Here is a 19214-nt window from a genome sequence, read left to right on the forward strand (position 1 = left end):
TGTTTGCCAGGCCACTTCTGAAAAATAATCTAATAGCTCAGTGGGCTTCACCTGGTAAAATGAAAAGTTTAGTTTTAGTAAAATTTATTTCACTGATTTGCTTACCTTTTCGTATATTTTGCACTTCTATCGCATTTTTGTATTGTTTATTGTTGTTGTAACTTTCTGACCCACGCCTACTGGACATCGGTGACAAAGAGCTTTGTCGCTCATCGGATTCCTCCAGTGTGAATGTCTGTACGTACGTTGAACTTCTTTCGCACCGTACGCAGCCAACGGCGCCAATCGGAGGTGCGAAATAACGATTCCGACTCTGACACTGATCTCTGTCATCTCACAAGACCAATGACGGCGCATATGCACGCGTACAACTCGGCGTGCGCGTGTGCGTGCGTGTTGCGTGAAGCGGCGTGAAGCGGCACGAGAGGCCACGTGCAAACGCGAAGGGGCCAGACCCAAAGCGCACGCACCGGCGATGTCCACGAACGCTCGCTCCCAGAACTCGTCCACGGAGTAGCACTCAGCCGACTTCACGTTCACCGACAGCACGATGTCGTCCTCCACATACTTGAGGATGAGGTTGCTCACCAGGATGTTCACGTTGTTCACCACGCGGCGGATGAGGCTCTGGACGTACCCTGTTACGCACGCGCAGGTTTTAAAGAGTTGGGCACAGATCAGCAACAGTAATCGTGAGCGGTCGGATGTCACCATTTCAACGGCATCGGTAAATTCATATACTTCATGAACGTTACAGGCAACATGTTTATGGGGTTTTGGTATTACTATTTTTAAAGCTAAATTTGGAGGCCGTTCAATAAACTGTAGAGAAAGAAAATTGTTCTAATTGCACAATTAGAATTTATCGTCACACACCCACATCTCCACCCACACTCTAAAACTCAACCGGCGCAAATCTCATTTTGGATCTCAATTAATCCTGCGGCTTTCGTGGAATGCAGAATCCCATGGCGCACACAACTTTGGGACCACAAGTTCTATTCTAAAACAGACAGAACAGTCGATATTCTGAATGAAACTTTAAAAATAGTCACCACAACTCGGCAGTGCAGCATATGCAGTGCAGTAGGGTCTGATATGCATCAACGCATGGATCAATTTAACAAAACTAAATCTTACGCCTCAGATACACGCATTGAATAGTGTGCGTGCACGTGTGAATCTATGTGTATTTATTTAGAAATTTTAAACGTGGTTGTAGAATTAGTTAATGAGACCCAGGTAGCCACCAAATGTATGAGCAACACACTACAATATGTAAAAAACAAATTAATTAATCAAATTATGAATTTCAAAGATAGTAAATCATTACACCCCTAACAATCAGATCACGAGCCACAAGAGGCAATGCATTGCACCACATTGTTACAAAAAATCGACTCTTTTTGAAACACAATCTTATCTTGACTCTGATACGTGACGATTCGTAGAACTGTGTGGGGGGGGAGGTGGGAGAGCAATTGTTACAGGCCTAGAATGCAAAACATTTGCATCATGTGGACCGCATTCTGTCTTGGGAGATCTGCATCATTATGAGACACTCAAGAAAGTTAGATGCACCCTAAACGTGTGCTCTGTGTCAATACAGTTATACAAAAAATGGTAATAATCAGAGCACCTCACTGGATTATAAGACGCATCCCACAACTTTTTATTTTAAAATACAAGGGGGGGGGGAGGGGGTAAAGCACGTCTTATAATCCTGTGAATACGATAATAAACAAAGCTACATTCACTGCAGCAGTGTAGGCTTAGTAAGACTTATACCGAGGCTCGCTGCTGACAGCACAGCACAGTAGCTCCCAACGTACACTCCACAAGCTACCGATCTCAACGCGGTGACGGGCACATACAACAAATGAATTGTGAAATAAATAATGATCAAGACGCGCAGACAACAATGACGCATTCCTTTGGAGAGGTGTGCCAGAGAAACTCCAGGTGAAGTGTGTGTGAGGTTTAAGGAAGCATCGCTGCTAGCTTACAGGGTTGCCACCTGCCCTGGTTTTCTTTTTGTAAAAAAAATCTTCACTTTGAGGTGGGGGGGGAGGCGGGGAGAGCGGTCCTGGAAAAAATTCGTCGTTGCGCACAATATAACGCGCAACTCGCGACAATGAATTTCTCCAACGCGGCTCTCCCGTGCATTGTCGGGATGTCCTTCTTCGTACAATACGTTCTAGTTTTCTTTTTGTACCCGGAGAGGTGAGCGAACCCGACTGGTGTAACGCACACCCATTAGCACGACGCTGGCATTAGCCCCGAGGTGAAGGTCTCTCTCTCTCACTGGCATCGCGCCATTACCGCACTCCGCATCACCGGCAGGGGGGGGCACCTAATACCACCGACGGCCTCTAAATAAGTGCAGGGGGCGACAACCTCTGCTCCCGTGAGCCCCCCCCACACACCACCCACCGCCTCCCCTACGCCTCTACAGCAGCCGCCGTGCCACTTAACGGCTTTGCCGCGTATTGTTCGCCCGGCGTTCCAGCCAGCTCTTTCGGGGGGGGAGGAAGCGTCACCTTTGCTGACCGGGATTCGCGTGGACTACAACGGGGGCCGCGGCGGAGGCCTAATCCCGCCACGCTGTTGGCGTGCGCAAAAAAAATGGGGATGAGATCAATGTCCCCCACTGCTCCCCACTGCCCCCCACTGCCCCGCCGCCTACGCTCCCTTCCTGCCTCTACCCCCCCCCCCAGCGGATAATCTGCGTACCACTGAAAAGAGGGGGGGGGGGGGTCCTCGGGTAATGGAATGGTGCTTTAGGCGAGCGATCGTTCCACCACACTGCACCACTGTCAGTCTACAGGAGCGTGCGCACGTAAACCTGGGCAAGAGCAATAATAAAGCTGCTGGTAATCTGAGGCTTTGGCTCAACCTTTACGGTGGATTTGTGTGAATAAACTGACGTGCGCACACAAACTGCCATCCCGGTTCAGGGCTGCTGAATATTTGACAATGGCGATATTTTTAGACAGCTGAAGCCGACTGCATTGTGCGAGCTGGACTGCCCACCGTCCCCGGCCAACGCGCGGTAGCTGAACCGTGCGTGCTCGGCGTTAGGAAAGCGCACGGAAGACGGCACGTAAGACGGCAAAAAGCATCGCTCAAGGGAAAAGAAAAAAAAATCGCGCACCAATGACCCACTTTAAACCGGTCGGTGGCCGTAAAAAAAAATGCCAGCCTGCTCGCCCGAGCGTGCCATCGTTGTTTGAATTTTTGTTTAAAAAAAATGCGTTGTTGCATTGTGGGGAACCACTCCCCCACCCAAAAACTCTGGAAATACCCTTTAATACTAGAACGTGACAAACAAAAGTGTTGACAATGACCTTCATCGCTAACCGAGCCCTAGCGGTGGGTGGGGGGGGGGAAGCATTTGGGGCGAATAACGCAATTCTATCAGACGAAAGATGTCACAACAACAGCCTAGTCCATGACGCAACGAGCAGATGGCTGCCCGGGGGCTGCCACCACCTCCCGCTGCCGCTGTGGCAGCCGCCGCCGCCACGGCCACAGCAATGTTTAACCTGGCCCCTGGGTGGTCCTCTCCACCGGGCCCCTCACCACGGTCCCATAGAGGGGATTAAAATGTAGAAAGAAAGAAAAAAAAAACTGTCAGAAATAATACTCCTCTGGGTTTAAGAAGTGCACGCTCACCCCGGCTACACATAGCTCATCGCAAGCCTCCATTCATATGGGAGCAGTCGATGACGTCTGCAGAATGTGCGGTCTCTCGAGTTAAGACAAACATTAACTTTTTTTTTTACTCTTCTGTCTTATAAAAGTCTCCCCCGCTTACAGGCGCGCAACGCCACGGGGAGATGAAAGTGTTATTATCTAATTTAGCGCCGTGCGTCGTGCATGACAGCATGGGTTCGGTGGTGCAAGGTGTTAGGTTAGCTTGCAACTTTTAATGCTCCAAAAACGTGTTTATTGTCACTTGCGGCACTGCAGATCCCCTACAATTGGTCGCTCGATTTCTAAATGAATACAAATAATGATATCTTCAAGTTGCTGGAAGAAAGAACGCAGGCCTGAACTCATGACAGAGCTCATTATCCATCATCATCAAGAGCCATGATTTATCCACTGCCAGACGAGGGCCTCCCCACATGTGGCAAGAACTCATGCAACGTCAATCCACCCTGCTCCTATATGAGCCAATCTCACCGTGCAGACGGAGCGAAATGTGATAAGCAAGTATGAAGGCGGTGCAATCTTTCCTATTGAGACAATGCCGCATGTTGCTCTCATTATCAAGTGTCATTTTTGTTAATTTTCCATCCTCCTCTTGTTCATTTTGATAGTGGGCCTCCTTCTTTGATCATCGGAGATGCCTCTTACGGCGCTGCCTCCTATTGCGCCAGTTTCGTTATAGCGCTCTTTGTCCTCGAGGAAAACCAGAGGTCGCAAACGGGTTTTGATTCCTTACCCGTACCCGGCCGCACCAGGGTCGCAAATGGGTACCCGTTCCCTACCCGTACCCGTACCCTACCCGAAATGAGTGACAAACGGTTACTCACCAGTGACTCACGGCCTACCCGTACCCGGCCGCACCAGGGTCGCAAACGGCTACCCGTACCCGTACCCGGCCGGGTACGGGTAGCCGGGTATCGGGTAGGGTACGGGTATCGGGTACCCGGTTGCGACCTCTGAGGAAAACTCGTGCGCGGATCAGCCCATATATGGAAGAATGCAGGCGTTGCCCGTAGGGGCGTGTCTTTGCCCATATTAGGTCTTGTGGATCGTGAATCGAGGTGTCTATTGTATCGATTCTGCTCATAGTCAGCCCGACAGCCACATTTGAGTATCGACTCATTGGCAATCCATGGATCGGATAATCCAAATGTTTACAGCAGACGGCGGTTAGTCTGAAGCAAACTCCGACCGAACGCACTTGTGAGTACACAACTTATTGCATTTTTTATGTTATTATAACAAAAAGCTATAATTTGTATTGATAACATGCTTTATTACATTTATCATGTGTACAGTGTCATTATTAAGGCAATCACCGATACCCCAATGAAGCCCTCATATATCGCTCACAAGTAAAAAAAAAAAAGCATTCCGGGAACGCATCTCCATTGAAACAATGTTATAGTGACCTCCTATTGTGCCGTTTCGTATTGCGCTCCGCTTACCAAGAACGCATCCTGAACACTATAAGAGGTATGCCTGCGTAAATATTGTACTGTGTTTTGCAGTTATGTCCCTCCAAAAATTATATATCTATCGTACACGGAGCCTGTTTTACGTGATAAATGAGTAAAACCAGAAGTCATAATAAAGACTTGAAATTATGAGACATTTGCTTCTTATAGAGCTTTCCATTTATGCAGTTGTGTTGTTTCAAAATGTATCGTAACTTAATTTCAGATATTTCAACAAATGCCCACTCAAAGCACACTAGACCTTCACCGTTTTCTCACGTTTATTTATTCATCCACTCAAATCGCAGTGGATTAGCGTGACGTATTTCACAAATTGGCCTGTTCATGAAGTTGACGGACTCAAGAAATGCCACCTCGGAGATGTTATTACTCCTGATTTGATTTTAATGTCAGAAGGAAAACAAGCGTAATCCATTCTGCCACACCAGGGTGCCGAGATTCATGAACTTTGAGAACTTGCAAGGTGGGTCTGCTCAGCTCACACATCCACATGATTTACACAACTTTTACCCTCGTAAAAATAATCTACGATTGAACAGTACAACAAAACTACAATTCTGACCGCCACGATTCTCTGAACACCATTGAAAAAAGACGAAATAAAAAATTCAGAAGATTACTTCGACAGCCTGCTCAATTTTTTCCCGTTTTAAAACGATCGTAAGCGCGCACACACAAACACGATCAAACAAAGAGGGCAGTGTGACTGCCAAGGAGAACCCATATATCCAAATGGCCGAGCGAAAAAAAAAACGCGAAACGCATCGAGTCAGCTCCTCCGGGCCCTCTCCGAAAACTCTGAAAATTTTCAGAGTAAACATGACCTGCTGCCAGGAGGAAGCCCAGCTGCTAGCGTTCGCCCGGGGCCGCGAGTCAATCACCGATCGCGCGGCCTCTTGCCCCGGGGCCACCGCTCAAACGCGCTCTTCCAAGCCCCCACCTCCCCCACCACCGGCAAAGCCTCCCAGCTCAAACCCTTCATGCCGACTTTCTCACACACAATGAATCGCGCCGAATCAACGGCTCTAGAGCCGGCGCTAAAAATAAACGAAAGTAATAATTTTTTTCCCTTTCTGTCGATGTTAATTTCGTACGTCCGTGCTGCCAAACGGCTCGTCCTTCAATGAATTGAAATCGATGTGATTTTTTTTTCCGCAAAGGTCAGCTTCTCTTGACGTGATTTCGGGTTGCACCCCTGCATCGTTCGGTGTGAAGTTCAAAGTTCGACTCCACTTGCTGAGAGCTTCTATAGCTTCCAGGGGGACTTGAGACGTCCAGCACAGGAGATATTATGTATCACGCCGAACAACACACGCTACAACTGAGAAACACATCGGAGAGGTGTACGACTGTAATTTGAAAACGAATTTCTTTAGAAATGCTTTTTGTGTTCAGTTTGTTGTCCTTCCCCGGAATCGCCGATAAGCACGGTTGGCTACGTAGAGTGTGAAAGAACTTCAACATACAACCGATAAAACCTACGCGGAAGAAAACTTCAGTCATTCAATGCTCTAATCCACTTGGCTATGTTGTGAAAACATATAATTTTAAAGTAAATTCTTGAGCGCCTCTCGCGGTATCTCAACGGGTGTGTGAATTTCTCAATACCCCAGTGTGATATCAGGGTTTGTATAAAACAGAGTAAAATGTAAGTTCTGCAACTTACTACTTGTATCAACTTGCACTAAAAACTGCGAGCGGGTTGGCTGTGTGCACGTGAAGACTACGCCAACCAAGATTGCATTTCATAACTATAGTTGCTTAGCAATACCCACAAAAATAATTCCATTTAGTATGACTTAAGCAACCGCAGCGCATTACTAATAGATTATATTTTAACTGACAACTCGGTCGGGTTGCAGTTGATTTTCTTTGACAGCTTTTAGAACGCAATGTTTCATTCAGTAAACACCTCGACACTGTAATTCAATGTGATTACACGGTACGGGTGGAACGCACACGTGGCCTTAGTGGTTAGCGCACACCACGATATTAACCCAGCCCACCTGAGTTTGATTCCCATTCCCAGTCACGGCTAACCATCAGTGGCGAGTGACATGTGGGCCATTCCTCAACCCCCTCAATTTCCCACCAGCCTGCACCGCCTGACCAGCGTGGTCAAGTATGGTGCAACAAAGCCATGGGGAGGGGGCCTTTAATCAATGGTAGTTTTACAAAAGACTATAAAACAATAAGCGTTATTAATATTATTATATGGTAGGGTTATAAATCTACATCTTAGCTCTACACGCTGAAATCAATACGCACGCAAAACCGGAATCGTGTCGGACGGAGCGATCTCAATATGATGATTTCACGACACATTTGCCAAAAAAAACGACAATTTCCGCCCAAGTTCACCGTAGAGGTCTCTTCCACGACACCCATTGCGCAATGAACATCGGGGGGGGCACGTTTCGGTTAAAAACAAATGAACGCATAACGTGTCGCGAAACCCACCACCACCCCCCCCCCCCTTCCAATGCACAACGAAAGACACTACGTCACCCGCGCGCACTTCAGAAACGCGTCACAGGCTAAGCAAAGCGTGTGACAAGTTAATTTTCACTGGAAGCAGATGCTCGCACTATCCCACCATGGCAATGCAAACAACCAGCAGGCGCTAGGAAAACAAGCCACGGGGCCGGGCCAGGCCTGGCCGGTGGGACTCCGCGCGGTCCAAGTGAAGGGTCAGCGCCTCGGGGACGAATTGTGAAAGCGAACCTTCATCGCCCACACCGCACCGTGAATCATTATGATCGTGGCTGCGTCCACAATTATTGAGCTTTTCGTGCCCCTCACAATCCCAGCAATGTCCGGGCGATCGAAATAAATGCGACCTGACACTGCTACGCGCGCCGATTGTGTTTTGCACAAAAACGTGGTGAATTAAAATTGCAATCCAGCATGCACGGTTTTAGCTGTGAACGTACACGTGGGGGGAGGGGGGGGTGGCGGTGCAGCGGTTAGCACACCCAGATATGAAACCCATCCACCCGAGTTTGATTTCTGGCCATGGCGGAGAATCACGTCAAAGCCAGTCGTGGTCTGCACCTTCGATTAGCACGGTTGGCTACGTACGGCGCGAAAGAAGTTCATCACACACACATACGGTCCACCACCCCGCAGCTCACCTTACACCAACCCTCACTGACCAGTGTGGTCAAGTATGGTCAAACCACCCTCATGACCGGTAACACTGTGCGGACGGCATTTCATTAATCAGTCTATTGACAAAGGGATATACATACATGGCGCATAAGCACACACGATACACATGCCATGCGGTACCCGCACGCTTGAACAGAGCGCACGATATGCTACGTGCAGGGCACAGGGAGCACGGTCAAGAGGCGATCACGGGCCAATGACATCTATACCCCCACCACCACCCCCTTGCAATCACCTCTTTCCTTCAGCTAGCAGAAGCTAGCATGACAAAAATAGGTGCTCTAACATACGTGTGCATGTACGTAATTGTACAACACGTATGCTTGCAGCGCAACAGATGTTAAAATGAAAGATGACGTGTCAATGTCCAGCGCAAGTGTGCACACACTGAATATTAGATGCATTTAGGAAAACAAGGCTGTATTGTCGTACGAGAAATGCTACATCCAAAAAGACAGTAATACTGCATCCTAAAGAAGCAAACTACACCCTCAGACAGTGTTCTGTACACTCATACAGTGTACTGTACCCTCAGACAGTGTACTGTACCCTCAGACAGTGTCCTGTACCCTCAGACAGTGTACTGTACCCTCAGATAGTGTACCGTACCCTCAGACAGTGTACTGTACCCTCAGATAGTGTACTGTACCCTCAGGCAGTGTACTGTACCCACAGACAGTGTACTGTACCCTCAGACAGTGTGTACTGCACCCTCAGACAGTGTACTGTACCTCAGACAGTGTACTGTACCTCAGACAGTGTACTGTACCCTCAGACAGTGTACTATACCCTCAGACAGTGCACTGTACCCTTAGACAGTGTAGGGTACCCTTAGACAGTGTAGGGTGCCCTCAGACAGTGTACTGTACCCTCAGACAGTGTACTGCATACTGCCTCAGGGTGCCTTCGACGTTGGAGACGAAACGTCGCAAATGAAAAAGGAGCAGCACTCTCCACAACTATCTAGAAAGATCATTTTTTACAGAAACTAAAAGTTTTTTTCATAACTTATCTAAATACGTCAATCCACAACACACCATTGTGCAAATAACACCGAATGCATTTGCTGTGGGCATTCCATATCGGCTGGGAATTTGTGTCATATGCCCAGAATCCAGAACTCTGGGAGCTAAGCGTCGGTTGTGCGCTAAGCAAAATTTGCAGGACCCCCAAATCCCCTCTCGGGGGGTGTCTGCCAAGGCGTCCCAGGCTGTGGCGGAACAGAAAATATATTCATGAGCGCGTGTGCACGGTCCATTGAGTGTCGTCTCCTCGCAAGTGTCGATTTTCTCTTGGTGCTCCGATCACCTCCCACACGTCGCAGACATTGCAACGTAGGGCCCTGTTTCAGAAAGACTAATGGGTACCCGGCGGGGTTTTCCTCGACAGATAAGCGGCGTTGTTATTATTATTATCGGGGTGGAGCGCTGGCACGGTGGGTTAGCGTGTCGTGTAGGGGTCGGTAGCCTGTGGCTTCCGAGCCGCATGCGGCTCTTTAAGGAACAGCTTCGTGACGTAATTTATTGAGGACCACAGCCGTCCCCGTATTCGCGTGCACTTGTGGCTCATTAAATATAAAAAAAAAATGACAAAATTTGAAAAAAATGGCTCTTCTTCTTCTTGTTATTTTGGTTGCCGACCCCCTGGCATAGCACCATGAACCGGGCCGCCCGTGTTTGCTGGCACGACCACCGTCATCTTCACCACCATCACCGCCATCATAATAACCAGGTGGCTACCGCTCTGCTGGAAGGAACCAAGCCGGCGAGGCGATCCCACCGAGCGTGGTGGAGATGTGCGAGGGGCGCACTGACCTGGCGGAAGATCGGCATCTGCAGCTGTCACCTGTTGCTGCTGCTGCTGCCTCCTGGCTCGGCTGGCAGAGCGCGATCCCTCGGTGCTCAGCGTGGCTCGGCTCGAGTGCGAGCTGCTGCTCTCCTCTGCGTCCTGCGCACGCCACGGCACAGTTGTGACACCGTCAGGCGAAAGTCGTGGCATAGCCGCGGCACAGTCGCAGGACGGTCGCGGGGCAGTAACGGCGCTGACAAGGCAGTTACGGTGCTCTGACAACACACGCTCTTAGATGCCACGTCCTCTAACCCCATCACTCGCTCTCAATCAGATTCCATCTCCTTGTCATAACAGGTGATGGTGATGATTTCCCGATGGCCAATGAAGGTGACCCATGAGCGATTCCGTTTGACGTGATTTAGCAATTCAATTACTTTGTCTGAGAGTTGTGAAGTGCAGATACACCGCCTTCACATTTATATCTGGGGCAATGGGAAGTTACACATTCCGTGCTTTGGTGTCCGCAGCCACAGTCGCACACAGGAGGGTCTTTTATTTTCTTCCGTGGTGTGGATCGGGTTAAGCGCTGCCCATTGTTTCCATGGAAGATGGCAGCCAGACAGCGCAGTGATATGCACCGATTGAAAAAGCTCTTCGTTAGATGTATGTATGTTGAACGTCTTTCGCACCGTACGTAGCCAACCGTGTTAATCGGAGGTGCAGGGAAAGGACAACAAACTAAACACAAAACGCAGTTAAAAAGAAATTAGTATTTCATCCGGATTAAAAAGTGCACAGCTCCAGTGGCTTCCTAATATCGGAAGGAAGCGCGTTCCAGACGGCCGCGGGAGTGGATCTGAAAGTGTGCGTTGCAGTGACTGTGTTTGTTCGATGGATAGCCCAAAAAGCCGCTGCTGCGAGTATGACCAGATTTTCAACACATGAGTATATTTTTTCATTATTACATTTTATTTTCCACCATTACCATGCTCATTTTGATCACACCACCACTCGCTCTCAATCGGATTCCATCTCCCTCAACACCATCACTTGTTCTCAATCAGAATAAAAAACCCAACATGAAAATAATCAATTATAATGCAAATGATTTGACGCGTGCAACGTTGGCATAAGAATCAATTTTAATCGATGAATGGTGCAATGATGCATATATTTATTGATTAATATCAATTCTACTAGCTTAGACTACACGGATCAAATCGCGTTTGTGACAATCGATGTTTTTGATCGATATTCTGTACGTTGTAAGTGATCTCTCCGGTTACTTGAAGCCACTACATTCACCACGATGCCAAATCAAAAATCGATTCTTTAATTGAATCTCTAACCTTCACCGTGACAAATGAATACATCCCAAAAAGTGCGGTGTGAATTCTCACACCCGTAATAAATAGCAACCAGCCAAACACCGGGACTGAGCCAAGCGTATGTCATACATCACAAGCTCTCTTAACAATCCCACTGTTAACGGGTGTTTGAATGCATGTTATCATTGGAAGGCGTTTAAGCGCGGAGATGGAACCATGGAATCAAATCGTGTGCAGGTGCTCAGCAGATCGCTACATCCCGGGACCCTGAGATACGGCGACGGCTTGAGGAGCCCCTTCATCCAGCAGTGGACCGAGCACGGCGATTGAAGATCGCGATCATTTCGAATTCCATGAGTGCAGCAAGCGACTAACGCAGCACCTGCGCAGAGTGCAATGCGGCAGGCGTCCTTCTCGAATCGTTCATTTTCGAGATTTAAATCGGATCGACGGCAAATTCGGCACGCGCGCCAGCACCAAAACTGACACCTGCGCAATTACATTTATATATTTTGCTATAATTAGGTTAAGGTTCCATTCCGTAACGCTGCGTTGCAGAAATGAATGATTTAACATACCATGGTCGGGGGGGGGGGGGGAGCGGCCAGGGAAGGGCTTTGACACAGCAGGGTAGGCGAGCAAAAAAAGTTTACTGCGCTAATTATAACGGCAACTCACCGGTGGCATTGTTCAGGCTTCCTCCTGTTAATGTGCACATTGTGAATATTAACTAATCTACAAAACCAAACTAAACTATTTATTTCGGAACAGGAAAGGGTCAATATGATGCCAGTAGCGTACATTCCATGATCCAAGTTTTCCTCTTGACGTAATACCATGCATGTACCTCTCCATGCTTTTCTGCACACGTTCAGCCGTTGTCCATTTGGGGGCAATATGCTGATGAATTCGAGTCTTACCTTCTACAATGAGGACATTATTAAGTCTTAAATTACATCTTATAAAATACTTTTCTTTCCAGACTTTCGTCAATCAACTTCTGCTTCCTCGTGCCATGTCAGTGACAGGGTTTGTTTGGCCATACTTTCACCACATGCGCTGTATATATGTATGTTTAACTTCTTTTGCACCGTACTTAGCCAACCATTGTTAATTGTAAGCATGCATGTTGAACTTATTTTGCACCGTACGTAGCAAACCGTGCTAATCCGAGGTGCGGATAGTCATAATCGAAGGTGTACAACAGTGAATGCTGTAGCCCTACCCTAATAATACTAAGCTACTCGAAATTCGTTTCACAAAATATGCGTGGAACCGCACGACATCCCACGCTCACGCTAGCCGTGAACTGACGAGTGACCGGGCAAGCTTTGCACCGCATAACGTAATGCGAACAAGCGCAGCGCCCAACGATAACAGCGGGGCTTACGTGCCGGGAAGAACTTACTTGACTGGACCCAGCAGATGACATCTGAGACAACACATGTCGGATGACACGCATGAAAAACATTCGGAAGCGTGTTCGAAAATAAATAAATTAAGAGAAACAGTCAGACGTGTAGCCGGGCTGCAGAGCTTGCGAGCCTTGTTGACAGAGGGCAATTGGCTAATTCTGACGTGGTGAAACGGTACACGGAGGGCACTCGTTAAGTCGCAGGAAGAGGCCTCTGACGAGGGTTGAAGGTTATGCGACGAGGAGGAGGGTTTGTGCTCCGTTTTAGACTTATTCACAATTCTGGAAAAATTTGCCTAATGAAGCTGGTTGTTATTCATATTCTTAGGTTTTTTCGGTAAAGTCACGTAGGTAAAAAATTTAAATTAATAAAAGTTAAATAAAATAAAAATCACGACGTTTCGGAGGCAACACAAGCTTCCGTCTTCAGGTGGAACCGTCACAGCCACGACAGCTGTATCAAGTAAATACAGCTGTCGTGGCTGTGTTGCCTCCGAAACGTCGTGATTTTTATTTAATTTTACTTTTATTAATTTTAATTTTTTACCGACGTGACTTTACCGAAAAAACCTAAGAATATGAATCCTTGCAGTCACGAAAGCTTCAAATCTAAAAGCTGGTCGTTGTAATCACCAGCGGAACGTCGCAGTTACTCGAATGGGACATGTTGTGGGTTTACTCTCAAGAGCACACAACCGGTGTGCCGAAGCAGGAACTAACTGGCGCGTTTTGTTTACGTGACGAACCTTACTAATAGGCTGTGTCAGGTGGTGGTGGGTTCACGACGCGTTGATATTTACGCGATTTAACCCAAAAAAAAACCACGTAATTATATTCTGCCCTACTTCTTCTGTCGCCCACTGCTCAATGGCAGGTCAATGGGTCAAACTCCCTCCACATTAAGAACGGTTGTTCCCCTTTTTTATAGCAACAAACAGGTGTTGAGATGTTAGAACACCAAACTGAAACCTTTTACAAGGAATCATGTCTGCATTAACCACAATATTTGTAGTCAGAATGCAAACAAAAAACATACTCTGAAAATATTTGCATTGTCCTTGAAACAGATTGGTCCACACCAGAGACAGCTTTCTTTTGAGCCTCGTCTTAAAACGGTGTTAGACCAGAGGACGCCAAAAGGCGTACACAGCACAAAGACAAAGCCACTATCAGAGTAATGAGAGCTCGGGGTTGAGCAGCTACATCATGGGACCTCCTTTGCCGGTACCAAAATATGAGACATGATTCCTTGTAAAAGGTTTCCGTTTGGTGTTCTAACATCTTAACACCTGTTTCGTTGCCAGAAAAAAGGGGAAAACCTATTCTCATGTTTTGCTACTGGAAAAGGAGGTCCCATGACGTCCCTCCACATTGTCCGATCTTTGACATTCTTCTTCCTTTCACTCTATAGACTCCGTGCCTTCTTCAATTCGGCAAGCAACATCTTTGCTGTTCTGTCGCTTGGCCTCTTTTTCTCAACATCGTTCCTTCCAGAACTTCCTCCATCGAGCTTTCTCATCTGAGAATGGGCACCCCAATCCACATGGTTCGTCGCCTCTTCTAGATCAGCATTGCCATCACGATCGTCACCAGCACACACAGCGTCATCGCACGCAGCGTCACCTCACACAGCGTCACCACACAGCATCACCACACACCCCGATTCTGAGATAACGATGACGCTATGTAAAACTAAACATTATTATCAGAATAAACATCAGTATGGATTACAGAATAAATAATTTAGCAATTGGCATGATTAGGGTTGTGTTTAGGAGTGGGATGATTCACCAGCTATCACAGCCCACGCACCCCGTTGGAAAGTCAACTGATTGTTGAAATTCAGGGGCCACGACTCGATTTAAGAATCGATTACTTGCGCATTATTTTACCCGTTTAAGACGTATTGTTTGTCGTGCTGTTTTCGTTTTTGCTTTTATTTCTGCACAGTTTCGTTAACCCAAATATAGACATGCGCACATCAATTATTTACCATTTGCACAAACTTTAAAACTTCGATTGTTTAGATGTGCGATGTATCGCAAGCCTCACCAATCAGCATTAAGTCGTCGGATCAACGTATCGTTGGTTTGACACGTAGGCTTTTCGTGACCAATATTCTCCATAATAAAGGTGTTTTAGGTTAGATCGTGTAAATATACACTTCTTCACAATTCTGGATAATCTCCTGATGTAATCACCAGCGAAACGTCGTACTCGAATTGTAAATGTTGCGGGTTTTACTCTCCACTAGTAACTAATTGGCACATTTTGTTTACGTGACAAACCTTACTAATTGGCTGTGTCTGGTGGTGGCGGATTAAACGACACATGTATATTCATGTGACCTAACAAACAAAAAACACCTTGATCATGGATGAAGCATCGTTTTGTCTCCACGGCTATGTTGCAGGATTCCCTTGGGCAACTTCTCTTTCGCATGCCTCGCTCCAAGTGTGTTGAGAATATTCCTACAGCTAGAAAACTGCATGTAACATGAAGCAGAGCACAGTCAATATTGTGACGTGCAGCTGAACGACGCATGGTGAAAACACTTTGAAAAATGTGAAGTATTCCCCAAAAAATAACATTCGTGTTTGCTCTTTTTTACAGTGATGGACAGGCATTTATGAAACCACTGCCCCCCCCCACCTAACCTTCCCCCAAAGTCACCGCACAGACCTCACCTTCAGATGGAGACGTAATTTCAGCGATCCACGGTTCTAATGCAGAGCAATGCTCAAGTTTGTCGTAAAAAGAATCACCGCACTAAGTCAAATATAACAAAACGCCCGGCAAGACGTACACCGGGCTGTGGAAAGTATTAGAAGCCAGGCCCCTCAACGCGCTTAATAGACCCCAGTGGTGCCCGAGCATCGCACTCTTAAAAATGCTCCCTGACAAAAGCCAGATGTTACGGGCAAAGGGGCTCCGCGATTATTCTCACGCAGACAGCACGGTGGCCGCAAAGCGACACGCTAACAGCTTTTTTCGGCCCTCCGCGGCCAAAAACAAACGTTGCTGGAACGCGCCGTTCACACGTTCCCGACGTTTCCACGGCACTCTTGAGCCCATCAGGGGCGCCCTGCCCCGCCTTTGGATCTGCAGCACGCAAATTGGCGTTTGTGATTATTATTTTTTAAGCGATGCATCGCAAACGCGGGTGGAGCGATGGCGCAATTGGTGAGCGCGCGGCGCGCCATGGACCCTGGGATCTGCCACTCTCAATGAAGTGTGACGGAAGTCGGCGAGAGGAAATGAATCAAAATCGCGCTGGGATGTTGAGACACGCGATACAAATGTGGATGGAGCAGTGGCGTAGTGGTTATTGCAATGCCCTGTGAACCCAGCGTTTGATTTCCGAATCGGACTTGGACCCCTCCAAGTCCACCAGTATGCACTGACCCCATGACTAAAGGCGTCATTCAACATTGGAACGGAAAAAAAAGAGGTGTAAATTACAACTTAATTTCATAGGTAGAAATCCAATCACCGTACGTGCTCGCCAAAATTAAAGGAAATATTTAAACCTCTGCAATAATTGATAGGCAAGCAACGAATCAAGACCACCAACGATTCGATTGTAAATTGTATTGCATTCATGTGGGGGGTAGAGAATCGATCATATAAGTAATTATAATAATTTGCGTTGTTTTCACCGAACCCTTTCTATTTTATTACCACAGGTTTTTTTGTGCTAAATTAGAATGAAAAAACATTTTATTGCCTTAAATCATACATAATTCTAACACTGTATAACAAACAAACAAAAATTGTCCCTGGGTAGTAAGTGTTATTTCCTAATTGCTTACGCCTCAAAATTACAGAAAATGCCTATCATTCCCCACAAACTTTACTTTTGTGACCAGAACAGTGATATCTTGAAATGTACCTATTTTCAATGAGAAAACGTGGTGTGCATTTGTGTCATTCCTTCACATAAAGTCCTGGTCACAAGAGCAAAGTTTGTGGGGAATAATAGCCATTTTCTATACTTTTCAGGATTAAGCAATTAAAAAATAACACTTACTACCCAGTGACAAAAATCGTGTTACATGGTGTAATCAATGATTACAAGCACAGTTCGATTTATGTATCGTGAACTAGAATCAATTGTAGTCAATCAATGCATCATTACATTCTTAGTAATTTCCCTTTCACGTCTCTATTATTTCTGAGCGGCATGTTGACTTTTTGTATTTTCGATGTGAACATTTTAAACATGACTTGAATGCAGGACGGAGTAATCTAAACACCTCCGTGTATTTTTAGAATAGTATATCTTTGAAACCTAAGTCAAACGTAAAAAAGGAGAAACTATTTCCAGGTAAAGCTACCTTTTTTATTTGGTCAATCCAAATTTTGTGCTTGTTCATCACAGGTTCACATTCATCAACAAAGAATGTTTATGTTCTCTGCAAAGGAACGGAGCGAAAATATCGCACGTTATACTTGCGTACGCATATTCAAGCGCAGGGCTTTTTTCACAGGCGGTATTAAAATACGCGGCTCATTTTCTAAAAACCCGCTTTGAAGTGCGGTCAGTGTGCTCCCGAAAAACCGCTGTGGAAATCTAATTTGCGGCACTGGAGTGAGCCGTGCGCCCCAGCGGAGAGGCTAATTTGTAATACTCTCGGCCTCAAACGGGAAAACAAGCTTCATTAACGGCCTCCAAATCAAGCGGGGTTTTGGGGTTCGAGCTCAGACACACGTACCCACAGGCTTCGATCGCGCAGGACAAATTAACGCGATACAAACAAGCACCTGCAAAACTCCAACCAGACATTTCCTTTCCGACAATTTTTTTTTTGTTACATTTTTATTTTCTGGTGCTGACAATGTAGCGGAGTGGCGCCATCGTGTTTAACGCTAGAAACACGCAGGAAGTTTCCTCCCCCCCCCCCATTCACAGACACCCCGCTGATTTCTAACGAGCCTCTTACTTTGTTCTCAAAAGGTGATTGAACATTGCGAACGAGATGACCCCGTATCTGAACAGAGTAACACAGAATGTCGTAGGTACGGGGATGGAGATTGACGGATCTGCAAGTCATACACAAACACACACACGTGAAAATGTCTATTCCACAAGAGGTCTGGGCATGCGGGGCCGCAAAGGAAAATTACTTACAAAAACAGAGCCACGAATGTAAAAACTCAGGCTCGTGTGTCACATGCACAGGATGCCATGCCTGCCCAACAGACCTTGACACCGCTGGTACCAGTCATCGGCAAGTCCACTCAGCTCCACAGCCTCCTGTACCACATCACTCCATCTCTTCTCTAGCCCGTGCTGCGCCCGTTTAGCCCCCTCGATCCGGCCGAACAAAAGCTGTTTAGGCATGCGGTGGCTGGACATGCGGGCTACATGACCCAGCCAACGCAGCCTTGCCTGCCGGAGGAGCTCACCGATGGGACTTTGTCCAGATCTTTCAAGGATATGTGAGCTCCTCACACAACCCAGCCTGGTTAAACCCAGGATGGATCGTAGGAAGGCCAGCCTAAATGTTTCTAACCGGCGAAGATGCTCCATTAGGGGTGTCCACGTTTCGCAAGCGTAGAGAAGAGAGGGAATTGACTGTGGCTGAGACGATCTGAAACTTCGTGCGGAGCGGCAGACGAGGTAGCTTCCACACAGCGTTACGCAACCGATGAAAAGATAATGCCGCTCAACTGATTCGGAGCGAGACCTCTGCTGTCAAACCGGAGCCGGTCATGAGCACACTGCCCAGGTATGGGAAACTCTCCACTCTCTCCACAACTGCCCTACCACCAATTGGGAGTTGTGGGGGTGGTGTGTGCGATGGTACAAAATACCCAGGCAGGTCCTTAGTTTTAGTAGACTGATGGTAAGTCCCCACCTCTTAGTGGCAAGCTCCAGGTTCAGCAGCAGCGCCTCCAACTCCTCCTCTGAATGAGCGGCAATTACCAGATCATAGGCATACATAACATGGTTGAGCAACAGGGATCCATTCCTTGACCGCACCTGGGCATCGATCAGCCTCCCATTGTATCTGTACCAGATGAAAATTCCTCCGGTACGGCTATTGAAGGCTTCACGAACTATGTGGTCGATATAGATGTCAAATAATGTGGGAGACAGATGACATCCCTGTCGCACCCCAAAGTGAACAGGGAATGGCTCCGACTCCTGGCCACGTAGTTTTACCCGGGCCCCCTCACCATCATGAAGGTCCTTAATGATCGTGAGCAGCGAGTCAAGGGACTCAGAAAGCACGAAGAACAGCCCAGAGGCCAGGCCTACTGATGGTATCATAGCCCTTGGTCAGGTCAATAAAGCAGAGATGTAGGTCTTGT

General features: G+C 47.2%; 1 protein-coding gene across 4 annotated transcripts in view; it reads right to left on the reverse strand.

The window, feature by feature from the left end:
* Positions 1 to 19214, reverse strand: part of VPS13B (vacuolar protein sorting 13 homolog B) — a 298548-nt gene that overhangs the window by 265376 nt on the left and 13958 nt on the right. For all 4 annotated transcript variants that reach the window (XM_078593678.1, XM_078593679.1, XM_078593677.1 and 1 more), the window contains exons 4-5: positions 10178 to 10310; positions 471 to 638 (exon numbers count right to left, since the gene is read on the reverse strand). In XM_078593678.1, coding sequence (XP_078449804.1) covers positions 471 to 638; positions 10178 to 10310 — 301 coding nt within the window. The remainder of the gene's footprint in view (positions 1 to 470; positions 639 to 10177; positions 10311 to 19214) is intronic.

The sequence above is a fragment of the Lampetra planeri genome, chromosome 4 (genome assembly GCF_965212315.1).
Source record: "Lampetra planeri chromosome 4, kcLamPlan1.2.h2, whole genome shotgun sequence".
Lineage (NCBI taxonomy): Eukaryota > Metazoa > Chordata > Hyperoartia > Petromyzontiformes > Petromyzontidae > Lampetra > Lampetra planeri.